The 18,544-nt window shown below is 42.5% G+C and overlaps 1 protein-coding gene across 47 annotated transcripts in view; it reads left to right on the top strand.

Moving 5' to 3' along the window:
• The window catches only part of MAP4 (microtubule associated protein 4), a 232,064-nt gene that overhangs the window by 157,146 nt on the left and 56,374 nt on the right, over positions 1 to 18,544 (top strand). For 29 of the 47 annotated variants that reach the window (XM_054681795.2, XM_063805704.1, XM_054681804.2 and 26 more), the window contains 4 exons: positions 3,646 to 3,759; positions 6,819 to 6,941; positions 8,491 to 9,714; positions 10,728 to 10,850. In XM_054681795.2, the coding sequence (XP_054537770.1) occupies positions 3,646 to 3,759; positions 6,819 to 6,941; positions 8,491 to 9,714; positions 10,728 to 10,850 (1,584 nt within the window). Of the gene's footprint in view, positions 1 to 3,645; positions 3,760 to 6,818; positions 6,942 to 8,490; positions 9,715 to 10,727; positions 10,851 to 13,237; positions 16,622 to 18,544 lie in introns of all 47 variants that reach the window. The other 18 variants (XM_063805710.1, XM_063805709.1, XM_063805701.1 and 15 more) reach the window with 2 other exon arrangements.

Here is an 18,544-nt window from a genome sequence, read left to right as displayed (position 1 = left end):
TTTTTTGAGACAGAATCTCCCTCTGTCGCCCAGGCTGGAGTGCAGTAGCACAGTCTGGGCTCACTGCAGCCTTGACCGCCCGAGCTCAAATGATAAATACATAAATAATTTAAATCAGGAAGAAGAGGAGCCAGCAAGGGTAACAAAGGAATGACCAATTTTGAGTAGGAAAAAAAATTCAGTGGAGTTTAATTTCCTCAGCGGAAAGTTGAGTGTGGTAGTCAACTGCCAAGATGGCGTCCAATGATCCCTGCCTCCTGGTATTGATACCCTTGTGTAGTCACCTCCCATGTGGTACTAGGTTTGGTCTGTGTGATTGTAGAATAGATGGCAGAAATAATAGTGTGTCATTTCTAAGATTAAATTACAGAAAATATCATAGCTTCAGCCGGGCACGGTGGCTCACGCCTGTAATCACAGCACTTTGGGAGGCTGAGGCAGGTGGATCACGAGGTCAAGAGATGGAGACCATCCTGGCCAACATGGTGAAACCCCGTCTCTCCTAAAAATACAAAAAATTAGCCAGGTGTGGTGGCGGATGCCTGTAGTCCCAGCTACTCGGGAGGCTGAGGCAGGAGAATTGCTTGAACCCAGGAGGCGGAGGTTGCATTAAGCTGAGATCACGCCACTGCACTCCAGCCTGGGCGACAGAGCGAGACTCCATCTCAAAAAAAAAAAATATTGTAGCTTCCATCTTGATCACTCTGTGTTTACTCATCATGAGGAAAGCCAGCTGATATAGAGAGGCACACATGGGAGAGGAGCAGAGGCCTCCATTCAACGGCCACGTAAGCCATCTTAACAGGCAGGTTCTGCAGCCCCAGTCAGGTCTTCAGATCACCACAGCCCCTGGCCAACCGCTGGACTGCAACCTTGTGAGAAACCCTAGTCATGGAGCTGGGGGAGAAATAGGTTCTGGGGCACATTTTGAAGGTCAAGGGCAATGGATTTTCTGATGGGTTGGCTGTGGTGTGTGAAAAAGAGGAGGTCCAGGATGACTCCAAGGTTTTTTGCAAAAAACATAGAAGGATAGAATGCCATTAGAGATGGAAAGACTATATAATGAGTAGATTTGGAAACATGCTACATAAAAGTCTGAAAATAAGGGGAGAGGTCTAGAGGTCTTGAATTATAAATTCAGGTGTCATCAACCTATAGATGGAATTTTAAACTGTGGGATTAGAGGAGAGGGAATGTAGAGAGAGAAAAGGTTTGTCTTCCTCCTCATAACCACTCAGTTCTTTAGTTCTCAGCTTAAATACTTATCAAGCAAAGATCTCCCTTGACTTGAACCAAAATATATCCTGTGGGAACATATATAAATGTTCCCATCCCTGACCTTGTACATCTTTGGGTTTTTTAGAGCATACTGGGTCTGCCATGTGGTAGGCACCCAGTAAAAAATTAATGACTAAATGACAGAACTCTGTAAGAATCATCTATTTTTACATGTAATTTAGCAAGCTCCCATCTTAAAGTGCAAACCATCCAGAATTTACTCAGTTTGATGCTTTAAGAATCCTTTTTTCCCTCAAGGGAAGTGTGAGAGGCAGAGCAAGCAGCGAGCTACCCCAAACCATATAGAACTGGGAAGAATGAATGTTTATCATCTCTCTCATATTCTATCTCCCCTACTTTTCTTTTTCTTAATTTTGTTCTGTTTTTATTATTTATTTTGAGATGGGGTTTCACTTTGTCACCCAGGCTGTAGCTCAGTGGTACAACCACGGCTCACAACAGACTCAACCTCCCCAGGCTCAAGTGATCCTCCCACCTCAGCCTTCCGAGTAGCTGGGACTGCAGGCATGCGCTACCATGCCTGGCTAATTTTTCCGTTTTTTGAAAATAAGGGTTTTTTTTTTTTTTTTTTTTAAACAAAAAACAGGCTGTGTTTTTTGTTTTTAAAGATGGGCGGTCTCGGTGTGTTGCCCAGACAGGAGTGCAGTGACTATTCACAGTCGCCATATCATAGTGCACTGCAGCCTTGAACCCCTGGGCTCAAGAAGATCCTCCCACCTCAGCCTCTCAAGTAGCTGGGGTGTGTGCCACTTTTCCAGGCTCCCATGGTTTTCTGAAGAAGAAGCCTCAACAAGTTTCCCAATATTGCCTTCTGCTTGTTCATACTTCCCGATGCAGTGGTCTCCCCTAATCCTGAAATTTCTTACAAAAAGAGGGTGGTATAGCTGCCTCAGAGCCAAGAAAATGAACATTCTCTCAAGGCCTGGGCTTTTATGCGGCTGTCTCTGACAATTGAAGTGTCTTAAGGGAGTGATGTGTTAGTGTCACTCAGGAACTAGTTGGAAATGCAGATTCTTAGGAACCAGCAATCTTTATTTTAACAAGGCTTCAGGATGATTAAGATAATAAAATAAATTCCAAGAAGGCCTCTTCAGAAAGTGGAACTCTTGTTTAGCCTGAGCAGCTTTGCTTTTTTTTCTTTTATCTTTTTTTTTTCTTTTTTTTTTTTTTTTTGAGACAGTCTCACTCTATCACCCAGGCTGGAGTGCAGTGGCGCCATCTCGGCTCACTGCCACCTCTGCCTCCCGGATTCAAGCGATTTTCCTGCCTCAGCCTCCCGGGTAGCTGGGACTACAGGCACGTGCCACCACGCCTGACTAATTTTTTTATATTTTTAGTAGAGACGGGGTTTCACTCTATTAGCCAGGATGGTCTCAATCTCCTGACCTCGTGATCCGCCCGCCTTGGCCTCCCAAAGTGCTGGGATTACAGGAATGAACCACCATGCCCGGCCCTGCTTTTTTTTCATGTACAAAAGCGCAAAGAGTTTACCTGATGTTTTGAATGCTTTTATTCATGCCAGCTCCTGAGTCAAGAGTTTATTTCTTCTGTTAGGATAACAATTGTTTATCTTGTCCCATTCAGACAGTTTTGAAATGCAGTTTTCTTCATCATGTCCACATGAGGTGAAAAATTACTTGTTGGTTTTTTTTTTAAGCTTGTTAATGGCTCTGTCTTTTTAAAAAGTAACTTAAAATGAACGTTATATAAATATATATTGAAAATTTAGTTTATACTTTCACCTCTTAGAGTGTTTGTTATACAGTTGAGCATTAGTTGCCCTTTTTGTTTTATGCATTTGTTGGCTATCTGATGTACATAACCAAATCTTAGAGAAGGGATTATTTATTATTAACTCATAACAAATGAATTAGTGAATATTGATTCTCTACCATGTGCAGTCACATATGATTTCGGTTTACTTACTATTGACAACTCATCTATATTCATCATAGGATAATAAGAAATATTGGCCGGGCATGGTGGCTCACGCCTGTAATCCTAACACTTTGGGAGGCCGAGGTGGGCAGATCACTTGAGATCAGGAGTTTGAGACTAGCCTGGCCAACGTGGAGAAACCTTGTCTCTACAAAAAAATACAAAAATTAACCAGGCATGGTGGCGGGCACCTGTAATCCCAGCTACTTAAGAGGCTGAGGCAGGAGAATTGCTTGAACCTGGGAGGTGGAGGTTGCAGTGAACCAAGATGGCACCACTGCACTCCAGCCTTGGCAACAGAACAAGACTCCACCTCAAAAAAAAAAAAAAAAAAAAAGAAAGAAAGAAATATTAATCTTTCTAGTTGCATTCACCAGGAATGAGTTTTGGATTTCTTCTATATTCCAGATCCCTTTAAGATGTACCATGATGATGACTTGGCAGATTTGGTCTTTCCCTCCAGTGCGACAGCTGATACTTCAATATTTGCAGGACAAAATGATCCCTTGAAAGACAGTTATGGTATGGCTTCTTCAAATGGATTTATTCTATAGGGAAGGAAAAAAATTTTTTCTTTACTCATCTTTGGTTCACTGACTAGGGCTCTGTGACAAAAGATTAACAAGAAAAAAGAGACCAAAGTTTAAAATGTGAATTTAATATGTACATGAGAGGTACCTAGGGAATGAGTAACTCTGCAAGAGGTGGCTTTAGAATTCCACCTTATATAGCTTCTTCAATAAAGAATGATAAATTTTTTTTTTGAGAGGTGAGAAGATGAAGGAAAAGACTTTTGAGTCTCTAGGGGCCGCAAATTGTGGGAGACAGGTAAATGGTAGGTAAAAGCTAGTTAGTAAAGGTTGCTATGTAGATTCCTATGGTGCCATCTCCAGGCTAATAATAGCCTTCAGCTTAAAAAAGTCCTTATGCCAAAGTAGCGTATTTTGGGGTGGCATATTCTGGTGTCCTTTAGTTGTTTAATGCCAAACAATCAACATGGCCTTTCACACATCACCTTTGAAGTTAACCACTAAGAAAAGTCAGATTTAGGGGCTGTGGGTGTGACAAGGCTCTCTTTGGATTAATCAAAGGAGACAATTCACAGATTCACAGTTGGGCTGTCATCTCCCCTTTTTTTTGAGACAGGGTCTCACTCTGTCACCCAGGTTGGAGTGCAGTGATGCGATCACGGCCCACTGCAGCCTTGGCCTCCTGGTCAGGTGATCCTCCCACCTCAATCTCCTGAGCAGCTGGGATTACAGGTGTGTACCACTATGCCTGGCTAATTTTTTGTAGAGATGGGGTTTTGCCACGTTGCCCAGGCTGGTCTTGAACTCCTGGGCTCAAGTGATCCACCCGCTTCAGCCTCCCAAAGTGCTGAGATTACAGGCGTGAGCCTTTGCACCCAGCCACATTTGTCTACTTCTTCATTTACAGCCAGACACAGTGGCTCATGCCTGTAACCCTAGCACTTTGGGAAGCTGAGGTGACAGGATTGCTTGAGCCCAGCAATTTGAAACCAATCTGGGCAACATAGGGAGATCCTGTCCTACAAAAAATTTTAAAATTCAGCCAGGCGTGGTGGCACATGCCTGTAGTCTCAGCTACTCAAGAGGCTGAGGTGGAAGGATTGCTTGAGCCCAGAAGGTCGAGGCTGCATTGAGCCATGATCATGCCACTGTACTCAGCCTGGACAACAGAGTTGAGACCCTGTCTTAAAAAAAAAAAAAAAAAACCATCTGGGTGCAGTGGCACATGCCCGTAATCCCAGCACTTTGGGAGGCCAAGGCAGATGGATCATTTGAGGCCAGGAGTTCGAGACCAGCCTGGCCAAAATGGTGAAATCCCGTCTCTACTGAAAATACAAAAATTAGGCTGGGCCTAATGGCTCATGCCTGTAATCCCAGCACTTTGGGAGGCAGAGGCGGGCAGATCACCTGAGGTCAGGAGTTTGAGACCAGCCTGGCCAACATGGTGAAACCCCATCTCTACTAAAAATAGAAAAATTAGGCCGAGTGTGGTGGCTCATGCCTGTAATCCCAGCACTTTGGGAGACGGAGGTGGGCAGATCACCTGAGGTCAGGAGTTCGAGACCAGCCTGGCCAACATGGTGAAATACTGTCTCTACTAAAAATACAAAAATTAGCTGGAAGTGGTGTCAGACACCTATAATCCCAGCTACTCAGGAGGCTGAGTCAGAAGAATCACTTGAACCTGGGAGGTGGAGGTTGCAGTGAGCTGAGATTGTGCCATTGCACTCCAGCCTGGGCAACGAGCCAGACTCCATCTCAAAAATTAATAAATAAATATAATAAAAATAAGAAAATTAGCTGGGCATGGTGGCGCATGCCTGTACTCCCAGCTACTCGGGAGGCTGAGGCAGGAGAATCACTTGAACCTGGGAGGTGGAGGTTGTAGTGAGCTGAGATCACGCCATTGTACTCCAGCCTGGGCAACAGAGTGAGACTCCATCTCAAAAACAACAACAACAACAACAACAACAACAACAAAACTGCTACAAAGTATTTTAATAAAATTGTCTTCTAATGTTGGAAAGGGAGGTGTTAATCTCATTTTGCAGATGAAGAAATTAAGACTCGCAGTTTTTTACTATAGTATATTATGTTGGTTGTGGTGTTGGAACTAGAGTTCAATCATTAATATTTTGAATCTTTATATTACCCTTTATATATTATATAGAAAGTAGCCAGTGAATGTTGATTAATGGCACTACTGGGATATACTATACCACCTACTAACAACTAGCTAAAACCTGAAGAATGTCAGCAGTGTTTCCTTTAAAACTTGTTTGCGTTGTCGGCCGGGCGCGGTGTCTTACACCTGTAATCCCAGCACGCTGGGAGGCCAAGGCGGGTGGATCATGAGGTCAGGAGTTCGAGACCAATCTGGCCAACATAGTGACACCCCATCTCTATTAAAAATACAAAAAAATTAGCCAGGTGTGGTGGTGTGTGCTTGTAGTCCCAGCTACTTGAGAGGCTGAGGCAGGAGAATGGCGTGAACCCGGGAGGCAGAGATTGCAGCGAGCCGAGATCGTGCCATTGCACTCCAGCCCAGGCGACAGTGCGAGACTCTGTCTCAAAAAAAGAAAAAAAACTTTTTTTGCATTGTTTTTTATTAGTCTGTGTCTTCCTGGCAATATATGCAGCTGATTTTAAATATCAAATACCTCTTAGGCCGGGTGCGGTGGTTCACGCCTGTAATCCCAGCACTTTGGGAGGCCGAGGCAGGTGGATCAAGAGGTCAGGAGATCGAGACTATCCGGGCTAACACGGTGAAACCCCGCCTCTACTAAAAATACAAAAAATTAGCCGGGAGCTGTGGCAGGTGCCTGTAGTCCCAGCTACTCGGGAGGCTGAGGCAGGAGAATGGCGTGAACCCGGGAAGCGGAGCTTGCAGTGAGCCGAGATCACGCCACTTCACTCTGTCTGCGTGGACAACAGAGCGAAACTCCGTCTCAAAAAAAAAAACAAACAAAACAAAACAAAAATATATCAAATACCTTTTGTTTCCAATGCTTACTAAGTTTCAAAATGTATTTGTTTGTGTTTCAATATTAGGTATGTCTCCCTGCAACACAGCTGTTGTACCTCAGGGGTGGTCTGTGGAAGCCTTAAACTCTCCACACTCAGAGTCCTTTGTTTCCCCAGAGGCTGTTGCAGAACCTCCTCAGCCAACGGCAGGTAAACTATTAGAGACTCCCTTTATCAGTTAATGGTTGCAGTATTGGTAATCAATATAAATCATCAGGTGTATTTTTTAGCAGCTTACAGCAGGTATAAAAATTTCAGAACAATCACAAATGTTTTGCTTATATTAGTGATATCACCACTGGAGGAATTAAATTGTTGAACTATAACACTTAGGGTTAACGGGCACATAAATACTTTTTTTTAATTTTTTAACATATATATATATTTTTCATCACATTTTCATTGTATTAGGTATCAGAATTTTTTTTTTAACTCAGTACAGATTTACGGCCTGGTGTGGTGGCTCACACTTATAATCCCAGCACTTTGGGAAGCTGAGGCAGGCAGATCACTTGAGGTCAGGAGTTCCAGACCAGCCCAGCCAACATGGTGAAACCCCATTTCTACAAAAAATACAAAAATTGGTCCAGGCACGGTGGCTCACGCCTGTAATACCAACACTTTGGGAGGCCAAGGCGGGCAGATCACCTGAGGTCAGGAGTTCGAGACCAGCCTGGCCAACATGGTGAAACCCCATCTCTACTAAAAATACAAAAAATTAGCCGGGCGTGGTGGCAGGTGCCTGTAATCCCAGCTACTAGGGAGGCTGAGGCAGGAGAATCACTTGAAACCGGAAGGCAGAGGTTGCTGTCAGCCGAGATTGCGCCACTGCACTCCAGCCTGGGTGAAAGAGCTAAATAAATAAATAAATAAGCTCAGCGTGGTGGCGTGTACCTATAATCCCAGCTACTAGGGAGGCTGAGACAGGAGAATTGCTTGAACCCGGGAGCCGAGATCATGCTACTGCACTCCAGCTTGGGCAACAGCGTGAGACCGTGTCTCAAAAAACAAAAACAAAAATTCAGTACAGATTTAGAACTCTGGGGTTTTTCTTGATAGGAAGCATGACTGACCTGCTGTCCCACAGATTATCTTTCTAATACTAATTCTGTGCCCGTGTTATTTTTGAAGCCTATGTTTTCTCTCTTCTTTGCCATTTCTCCTCCACTACTTGTCCTCCCAGTATTTTACATCTTATTCTTCCAAGTGTTGAGACTGTCAAAGAGTAGGCAGAATATGTTACTTGACATTAGCTTCTTCTTCTTTTTTTTTTTTTTTTTTTTTTTTTGAGACGGACTCTTGCCCTGTCCCCCAGGCTGGAGTGCAATGCCGTGATCTCGGTTCATTGCAAACTCCGCCTCCTGGGTTCTAGCAATTCTCCTGCCTCAGCCTCCCAAGTAGCTGGGATTACAGGTGCCTGCCACTGCATGGCTAATTTCTGTATTTTTAGCAGAGACAGGGTTTCACCATGTTTGTCAGGCTGGTCTCGAACTCCTGACCTCAGATGATCCATCCGCCTCGGCCTTCCAAAGTTCTGGGATTACAGGCGTGAGCCACTGTGCCCGGCCTAACATTAATTCTTAGTTATGTGTACAGTCTTATGGTCACAAAAGCCAAATACTCTTATGCCTGAAGAAAGTAAGCATTTTTAATGCAAAGGTATGAGTAGACAATGATGTGTCCTAAATTTCCAATTTAGTTCCCTTAGAGCTAGCCAAGGAGATAGAAATGGCATCAGAAGAGAGGCCACCAGCACAAACATTGGAAATAATGATGGGACTGAAGACTACTGACATGGCACCATCTAAAGAAACAGACATGGCCCTCGCCAAGGACATGGCACTAGCTACAAAAACCGAGGTGGCATTGGCTAAAGATATAGAATCACCCACCAAATTAGATGTGACACTGGCCAAGGACATGCAGCCATCCATGGAATCAGATATGGCCCTAGTCAAGGACATGGAACTACCCACAGAAAAAGAAGTGGCCCTGGTTAAGGATGTCAGATGGCCCACAGAAACAGATGTATCTTCAGCCAAGAATGTGGTACTGCCCACAGAAACAGAGGTAGCCCCAGCCAAGGATGTGACACTGTTGAAAGAAACAGAGAGGGCATCTCCTATAAAAATGGACTTAGCCCCTTCCAAGGACATGGGACCACCCAAAGAAAACAAGAAAGAAACAGAGAGGGCATCTCCTATAAAAATGGACTTGGCTCCTTCCAAGGACATGGGACCACCCAAAGAAAACAAGATAGTCCCAGCCAAGGATTTGGTATTACTCTCAGAAATAGAGGTGGCACAGGCTAACGACATTATATCATCCACAGAAATATCCTCTGCTGAGAAGGTGGCTTTGTCCTCAGAAACAGAGGTAGCCCTGGCCAGGGACATGACACTGCCCCCGGAAACCAACGTGATTTTGACCAAGGATAAAGCACTACCTTTAGAAATAGAGGTGGCCCCAGTCAAGGACATGGCTCAACTCCCAGAAACAGAAATAGCCCCGGCCAAGGATGTGGCTCCGTCCACAGTAAAAGAAGTGGGCTTGTTGAAGGACATGTCTCCACTATCAGAAACAGAAATGGCTCTGGGCAAGGATGTGACTCCACCTCCAGAAACAGAAGTAGTTCTCATCAAGAATGTATGTCTGCCTCCAGAAATGGAGGTGGCCCTGACTGAGGATCAGGTCCCAGCCCTCAAAACAGAAGCACCCCTGGCTAAGGATGGGGTTCTGACCCTGGCCAACAATGTGACTCCAGCCAAAGATGTTCCACCACTCTCAGAAACAGAGGCAACACCAGTTCCAATTAAAGACATGGAAATTGCACAAACACAAAAAGGAATAAGTGAGGATTCCCATTTAGAATCTCTGCAGGATGTGGGGCAGTCAGCTGCACCTACTTTCATGATTTCACCAGGTACGTGCTTGTGCTTATTCTCAGTATTTCTCTCTACCAGGTTGTAGTCTCGAGAAGACTAAGGACAAACATCATGCCAGGTAAAGTACAGACAGTCACACTGTACTTTGCAAGTTTATTCATACTCCTGCTCTCCTAGGCAACTCTTTCCCGCCTTTACCCTCCTCCCACCTCCAACACCTTTTCTATGTTCATTCTCTGCTGATTGTCCTGTTTTTCTTGCAGATAAGTCAAGCAATAAAATAGAACATCCACAAACTTCTATTCCATTATCTACCCAACTACTTGTATCTGTATCCATGGTCTCTGCTTATGAAAACTCCCGTTTTTATAAGTAAACTGTTCCTGCTCCTAATTAAGACCAACCTCTCCTCATTTTGCCCTAGATTCCATCTCCTCTTTCCTACTCGATATATTGCCCCATGTATTCTTCCCTTTTTTGCCCCTCACACCAATTTAAGTCTTTTTCCATTGGATCATTCCCACCCATTTAACAAACGTTTGTTATTTTTCCCATCTTAAAAAACGAAACATTGGCCGGGCACGGTGGCTCACACCTGTAATCCCAGCACTTTGGGCGGCCGAGGTGGGCGGATCACCTGAGGTCGGGAGTTCAAGACTAGCCTGACCAACATGGAGAAACCCCGTCTCCACTAAAAATACAAAATTAGCCGGGAATGGTGGCGCATGCCTGTAATCCCAGCTACTCGGGAGGCTGAGGCAGGAGAATCACTTGAACCTGGGAGACGGAGGTTGTGGTGAGCCGAGATCGCACCATTGCACTCCAGCCTGAGCAACAAAGAGTGAAAAACTCCATCTCAAAAAAAAAAAAAAAAAAGTAACATAACTAGACATACCCTCCCAACTTCAGCTTCCAACTACCACTTCACTCCTTTGCTGCCCCTTGTAGGAGAACTCCTCAGAAACTAATCCCATATCCAATTTCTGGCTGGTGGAAAATAGCTGAAATCATGCTTCTCTGAAACGTGTGTGGCTTTTGTTATTACCTTTAGAAACCGTCACAGGAACGGGGAAAAAGTGCAGCTTGCCGGCCGATGAGGATTCTGTGTTAGAAAAACTAGGGGAAAGGAAACCATGCAACAGTCAACCTTCTGAGCTTTCTTCAGAGACCTCAGGTAAGTTAGGAAAACAAAATGAACTCTTTGAAACAAATTAGGGGCGATAGAGTAGTGATGGTAGACATTGTCTCTAGTTCCCTGTTGTATGGTGGTAATCAGCAGTATAGTTTATGAAGTCAATTCTCTTAGACAGATTTTATCTGGTTTAGACAGAATGTCAGCTTGTTATATCTTTAAAAATTACTACTACAGCAAATCAGGATACCTAATTTTCTCCACTTTTTTTTTGTTGTTGTTGTCGTTGTTTTTTTTTTTTTTTTTTGAGACAGAGTCTCACTCTGTCGCCCAGGCTGGCGTGCAATGGCGTGATCTTGGCTCACTGCATCCTCCACCTACTGGGTTCAAGCGATTCTCCTGCCTCAGCCTCCTGAGTAGCTGGGATTACAGGCGCCTGCCACCATGCCCAGCTAATTTTTAGTAGAGATGAGGTTTCACCATGTTGGCCAGGCTGGTCTCAAACTCCTGACCTCTGGTGATCTGCCCACCTCAGCCTCCCAAAGTGTTGGGATTACAGGCGTGAGCGACCATGCCTGGCCTTCTCCACTGTTTTCATAGTGAAGAAAGGACACCCAAATTTTGATCTGGTTCAGCTATTCACTATTCTATCCTGTGTGGTCTTAGGCAAGTTACATAACTTGCCTATATCTCAGTTTACTCAGCTATAATATAAATTAATTGGTCAAATGTTCTCTAAAGCCTTACTAGTTACAGTGTTCCATGGCCCAACAGCATCTACATTACCTGAGAGGCTGGTAGAAATGCAGAATCTTGGGCTCTACCTTAGGCCTTTGTAATTATTATCTGCATTTTAATTAGATCCCCAGATAATTCTAATTTTCATTAAACTTTGAGAGGTACTGCTCTAAGATACTTTCCAATTTAAAGTTTGATTATTCAGTGAATTTTAAGATTACCTGTTTTTAATAACCCAGAAGCATATGTATATGATTATCAACTTGATTTTCTGTTTACTTTTCTGTGACTATGATTGGAATGTGGACATCCTGACATATGGGACATAAGGGCCCATGACTTATTTCACTTAGAATCTCTAATGCTTTGCACACTACCTAGCACAAGACTAGAGCTTAAATAAATGTGTGATTTTTTTTTTAAATGTTGTTTTACTGACTCAACAAATCAGTAAAGATTTATCAAGTGCTTATGGTATACAAAATACACCATGTTAAGGCATATAGATATTTAAGTCCCCATCCTTGCCCCTGAATTATTATATTATAACCTGAATGAAGAGATAAGTTCTCAGGCATGAACTCTGAAACCCAAGATTTACATAATAATTGAATAAAATAGTATAAAAGATGGCACTGAATAGCTGCTGATTAATTGCTGAATTAAATGTTATAAATACTGGGGGATACTATAGCCTAGAAATTTTTTGAGCGATGCAATAATTAACCTGAGATATTAAACAAAGGCTAGGATTTAGAGAATATTGGAGGGGTAAGGACAAGAATGAAATCCACTATTTACATATTATAATATTCTTGGAAATCAATTTATTGGGTCAGACTTGACAGGAGCTGGCATATACCTGCTCTTAATGAGACTCTTGCCAGGATCTTGGATCCATATTATATTAACTGGGAGGAAGGTTAGACCAGATCACCTGCTGAAACTCTTCCAAAGGTACTCACCTTAATTGTAAAAATTAATTATCCTACTTAACATTATATATATTTCTCAGTCTTTTGGGAAGTACATTTAGGAGCAGAATGTTGAAATTTAACATATTTGTCTTTCAAAGTAGGATGCTCTGGTTCTGGAATTATGAGAATTTTTCTCTGACCAAAATGTGGATTCAGTATATTTTGTGTGTGTGTGTGAAGTGACTTAAGTCTGGCCTTCTGATCTAGTTCCCAGAATCTATCTGGTTTGTTTGACAAGTATTAGTTTAATATTGGTGACCAAGTCTTAGAATTATAAATTTTGTCCAAAATCATGTATATTTAACTGAAGCAATTAATAAATTTCACCAAAAAGAGGCAAGCACTAAGAATGACCAATATAAATCAGATGAGATTTACAGGCAGTAAGTGCTTATTTTTAGAGGTTAAAAGATGTGAAATGTTTCATTTTTAAAAGTTCAATCCTGCTACTTCTGAAATTTCAAATATTTTATAAATGTTTGAAAACAATCTTTACCTGAGATGATGATCTGTTAAATATTTTTGCTAGCGCCAGTTAAAAGTGAGAAATGTTTTAGAAAAAACTGTTTTCCTGAGCAAATTACAGTAAGTACTATATGTATTAGTGAAAATAGCCTCCTTAAATTAGTCATTATATGGTCTGGGTTTTTTGTATGTTTGTTTTTTGTTGTTTTTAAGAAACAATAACGAGGAGTTTTTTGTTTGGAATTTTAGCCAACTTCATGTATTGCGGTACCCCTCCCACACAAGCCAAACAAGTTTGCAGACCCAGTGACCGCAGGTCAGCCCGGCCCAAGCCTGCCAGGGTCCCTCCTGAGCTGCTGGGAGGCTCTCCTCCATGGAAGACTCTTGATCACAGGCTGGGCCACTGCTCTTTGTCTGAGTCAGGTTGGGTCTCTGGTTCATCCTCCTGTGGTGGGCCTGGGAACCAAAGAAAAAGTATTCATGTTGACTCACTTGAACCCCAGAGGGATCTTGGCAGGGAGGCCTGGGATATAGAAAGCACACCAATAATGATGAAGAAAAGGAAGAAGAAACCAAAGCAAAAGAGATATTCTCAACCACGGGCTGGAGGACCTTCGGATGATGACAATGCAGATAAGCCTAAAGGTCATCCATTTGCAGCTGACACACAAAAATCAGGTGTTCTCCCCAGCCAGCCTACCACTATGGGTACAGAATATGGACTTGTATCTGGAGAAAACTTGAAAAGGGAATGTGTAGTTAACTCCAGTGCAGCCAGACTGGTAGCTGAGAACTTTGTCTCAGAGAGTCTCAGAATTCCTTTATATCCTTCTGAAGAAGCCCCCAAAACTGCAATAAGTTCTCAGTCTAAGCTGAGAGTAGAGGAAGAGAGCAAAAGTAACAAGTCAGTACTACAAAACCAAGACAAGAAATTGCTGAAGCAACATGAATACAAACCACAGCCTGCACCCCACCTGAAGACTCCTGTAGATAAAAGCCAGTCAGTAGGCCCTCTCAATCTGAAAGGACCCCTAGCAGAAGTTTCTGCATACAATGTAGAAACCCCTTTGGATATCAGACTTAAAGAGGGTTGCTCTCCTTTCTTGGACCAAGAGGTTATGGGTGTAGTTTCAAAACCCACAGCAGCAAAAGAAATACCAAATTTGGTACCCACTTTGATAGCAAGTAATCCATTAGAATGTAATCTAAAAGAAGGGAATAATGAAAGTAAAATGACTAAACTGCAAAATGTCAAACTGAAGGAGTTTCCTGAAGGAGCTGAAGAGGATAAAGAACTAAAAAAGGAAGCTTTTCCCAACGAAAGACAAGAGATCAGCATCTTTACTTCTGAGCAGCTGCAGGGCCAAGTGTTGGTACAGGTCCCTGGGGTAGAGAATGAACCATTTAAGAGAATGGCAGGTGATGGCAAAAGCAGGAAGGGAAGGGGAAGTTCTGGGAAAATGAGAACAGATTCTGGGAAGGTAAAAGCAAAATCTGAGCTGCCATTTCTTCTGGACAGCCAGAAGGACGGAAGGGCTGTTCTCATACCGAGTGAGCCAGTCTCTAAAACTGAAGGAATGACTACTCAGGATAAGAGTGAGGAGCTGGAGCTGAATTCTTCAAAGCAACCAGGCACTAAGGCTGATCTCACGGAGGCAGTGGCGATGGGGGAGCCTAAAGAGATGACTCAGCCTAAGGTGGCAGGCACCATGCAGGCATTGATTCCTTTGGAAAGTGGATCAGGCATGACTCAGACTTCTGGTGTTAGCACAGAAACAGGAGATGTAGTCAAAGATATGGGTGTCAGTAACCAGAGCAAGGAAGGAAGGTGTCCATGGAAGGATCATGAGGCAGCTCCCTGGATTTCTGAAAAGCCTAAAAAGAGAGGCAATGAAGGCAAAAGCAAAAAGTTTAAAAATAATTATTCCACACAGCCTGCTAGAATGGAGAGGAAGGAAGAAATCCTTAACCCACCTTTTGAAGGGAAGGATGGAGATGCTGGTAGTATTCCCCATAAAAGCAAGGAAATAGGATTTACTTTCCCCAAAATGCATGATTCTTCGTTCTCACATACACCAGATACACCCACAGTGGAAGCAGTTGACAGGAAGGGTGGAAATTTTCAGGTTAATTTTGTTGAGCTTGGGACTCTTGGGGAAAACAAGATAAGCACAGTCAAGGCTTCTACTGTTACTGAACCACCTGCCAAGGTGACAGATGTGAGCTGCCAAGAGCAAATCCAGGGGGCAGGATTTGTTCCTTCAGTAGTATCTGAGGAGAATAAGACAGATGCAGCCAATAGATACACTGCAGTGGCTGACAAACCAAGTAAAAGGAGTAGTGATGGAAAAAGTAAAAAGGTTAAAAATAGTTCTCCTGAGAAGCACATTCTGGAGAATAAGATAGATGCAACAAAAATACATGTTCCCATGGAAACCACAGGGGACCAGGGAATTGAAGGAATGGCCTATATGGACGAAAATAGAAATATTACATTTACCTGTCCCAGAACACCATCAGAGCTGATAAATAAATCATCTCCTCTAGAGGTTCTGGAATCAGCAGCCTGTGAAAAACTGCCCACTCCTACTCCTCAAGTAGTAAAGGAAGGTGATTCCTTTCCAGATACCTTGGCAAAAAATGGGCAAGAGATAGCCCCAGCCCAGATTTCCAAATCATTAATGGTAGATAACTACACCAAAGATGGAGTCCCAGGTCAAGAAAGACCCAAGGGTCCCTCTGCTGTTGTGCCCTCTACAAGCACAGGAGGAGTTGCTCTACCTATTACAGCAGCCATAGAAACAGTTAACATTCATGGAGATCACTCTCTTAAGAATAAAGCTGAGCTTGCTGATTCCATGAAAAATGAAGCAGGGATCGATGAAGGGCATGTGATAGGAGAATCTGAGTCAGTGCACAATGGTGCGTCTAAGCATTCAGTAGAGAAAGTCACAGAGCTAGCAAAAGGTCACCTCCTTCCTGGAGTGCCAGTAGAAGACCAGAGCCTACCAGGAGAGGCCAGAGCCCTAGAAGGATATGCAGATAGAGGTAATTTCCCAGCACATCCAGTGAACGAAGAGAAAGAGACTAAAGAAGGGTCTGTTCCAGTTCAGATTCCTGACTTACTGGAAGACAAAGCACAAAAGCTCAGTTTTTGTGAGGACCAAAATGCTCAAGATAGAAATTCCAAAGGTTCAGATAGTTTGAATAAGAAGGTAGATCTGACTCTTTTGTCTCCAAAAAGTGAAAATGATAAATTGAAAGAAATTAGTCTGGCTTGTAAAATCACGGAATTGGAAAGTGTTTCCTTGCCAACACCAGAAATCCAGTCAGATTTCTTACATAGCAAAGTCGAAGCTCCTCCTTCAGAGGTGGCGGATACGTTAGTAATAATGACTGCTTCTAAGGGTGTTCGACTCCCAGAACACAAAGATAAGATTTTGGAGACACCTCAGAAAATGACAGAAAAATCTGAATCAAAGACACCAGGAGAAGGGAAAAAGGAAGATAAAAGCAGAATGGCAGAACCAATGAAAGGCTACATGAGACCCACCAAGTCCCGAGGACTTACTCCACTTTTGCCAAAGTCTACAATCCAGGAACAAGAGAGACATAAGCAACTGAAGTCCGCTGGTATGAACCTGCCATGGGGAAATGTGTGTGCTTGTGGCTTTTGAGTCAGCATTAGAAAGGCAAAGAGCTTGTGTCTTGGCTCCATCCAGACTCTAATCATCCTTGTTAATCATTGGTTTGTTGGCATGAAACCTGTAACTGCTACGGTGTGTTTTCTGCAGCCAATGTGTTCCTTGTGTCCTGCTTGAGGAGGCTGGTAACTTGGTTGCATGCCTTTTTTACCCAGCACTGAACGTTGAATTTTAGGGGAAGTTGAATTTTCAATGAATTGTCTAACAAAAGACCTATCATCATCCATTTCTTAATTTTTTTTAAATTGTGCCTCCTATGTATCAAGTTTACAGCTAAATTTTAATCATTACTTGGTATAAGGATTCACAGGAGGAAAGAAAATATTTCATGTCTAGCTATGTGCATGAGATTTTTTTCAATTTATATGTAGCTTGTGCTGGTGGGACTAAATATCCAAACTGCTTTTAGGTTAAATGAAATCAGTCCACCTCCTTATGAGGAAATGGTGGCCTCAAACCAGCATTGGTAGGCACCGATTTATTTGTGTTTCTAGTAATGGGAAATGTTCTCTCAATGATACAGATACATTTTTTGACCAGTTTGTTGCTTATATCCATTGCCCCACAGTTCCATGTGGGTTTGAGTTTTGGGCATAGTCTGTGTCCATCAAACATAGTCCATAAAACTTGCCCATGTTGTGTTCCTCATAATTTTACTCTTTTTTTGGCTCTATTCAGTCAAGTAATTGGAATGAGATTAAGAAGATGATTCCTTTAAGATTTAGAAATGGTAGCCCCGTTTCCCCCCACCCCCAATTCCCCAAAAAAGTATACATTTAATCGTGGCTTCCCTGAATCTAGCTTTCAAAAAATGTTCCCTTGTCTTTGAGATTTTTCACAGCCTACAAGTGACACTATTTCTTAATCACTGTTTCCCAGCTTGCATGATGTAGCTACTAACTCCAGAATTTAAAAAAAACACCAATTGGTTTTAGTAGCCAGTCAGGCTTTTAGAGAGGTTTCATCATGGGATTGTGTTCTGCATGATATGGACTTGTTCTTTTGGGTAAAGCTTGTCTATGCATGAGTATGTACCCACTAAGGAATACTGCTGTGTGAGTAAAGAATGCTAAAGGTTGTTATTTGCATAAGACATTCTCATCTTCTCTGTTTTTATCTTCTATTAGCTACCCTATTACCAAGGCAGAAAATGAAATAGTATGTAGAGGGCTTTCCAGCATTCATTGAGATTTCCAGTGTTCTATCCAGTTCTTTCGTTTTGGTTTCTAGACCCATTCTTTAGTTTCAGCAGTGATCTAAAAGTTAACATGTAATTTCTGTGAAATCCCAGCCATCTCTTTTTGCTCAGTATTTCCAAAGAAATGCAGAAAGAGGATTTGTTTTTCTTGAGGAAGCAAGACCAGTACTGCAGAACTTTTGGGGCCCTGCCTGGGTCAGGTGAGGCTCAGAGACTGTGTTAGCAGTGGCCTTAAAGAGTGGGTATGGGAAGGATAATGGGTTGGGGACAAAATTTATTGTTTCTTCTATAAATTCTACCACACCTTTCCCCTAAGGACAATGTATACCTTTTTAATAGTTAAAAAAAAAATTTTAAAACTAATTGTCGAATAGGTTAATACATTCACATGGTACAAAGGAGTATACAGTAAAACGTAAGTTGGCCTCCTTCCATTAACCACCTTCCAGCTTTCCCTCTCCAGAGGCAACCAGTGTTCACAATAGCTTATATATCCTTCCAGACAATTTATGTATAATAAGCAATAACATATATATTTCCTGATTTCATATAAATGAGACATATACATACGTACTGATGTGTGCTATTCTTTTTAAACTTAATTTTTAAAGAGATCTTTTAAGACTCAGTATAAAGAAGCCAGGCGCAGTGGCT

Source organism: Pan troglodytes, chromosome 2, assembly GCF_028858775.2.
Source record: "Pan troglodytes isolate AG18354 chromosome 2, NHGRI_mPanTro3-v2.0_pri, whole genome shotgun sequence".
In the NCBI taxonomy this organism is placed as follows: domain Eukaryota; kingdom Metazoa; phylum Chordata; class Mammalia; order Primates; family Hominidae; genus Pan; species Pan troglodytes.
The sequence above is the reverse complement of the archived record's forward strand: the minus strand, read 5'-3'. Positions and strand labels throughout refer to the sequence as shown.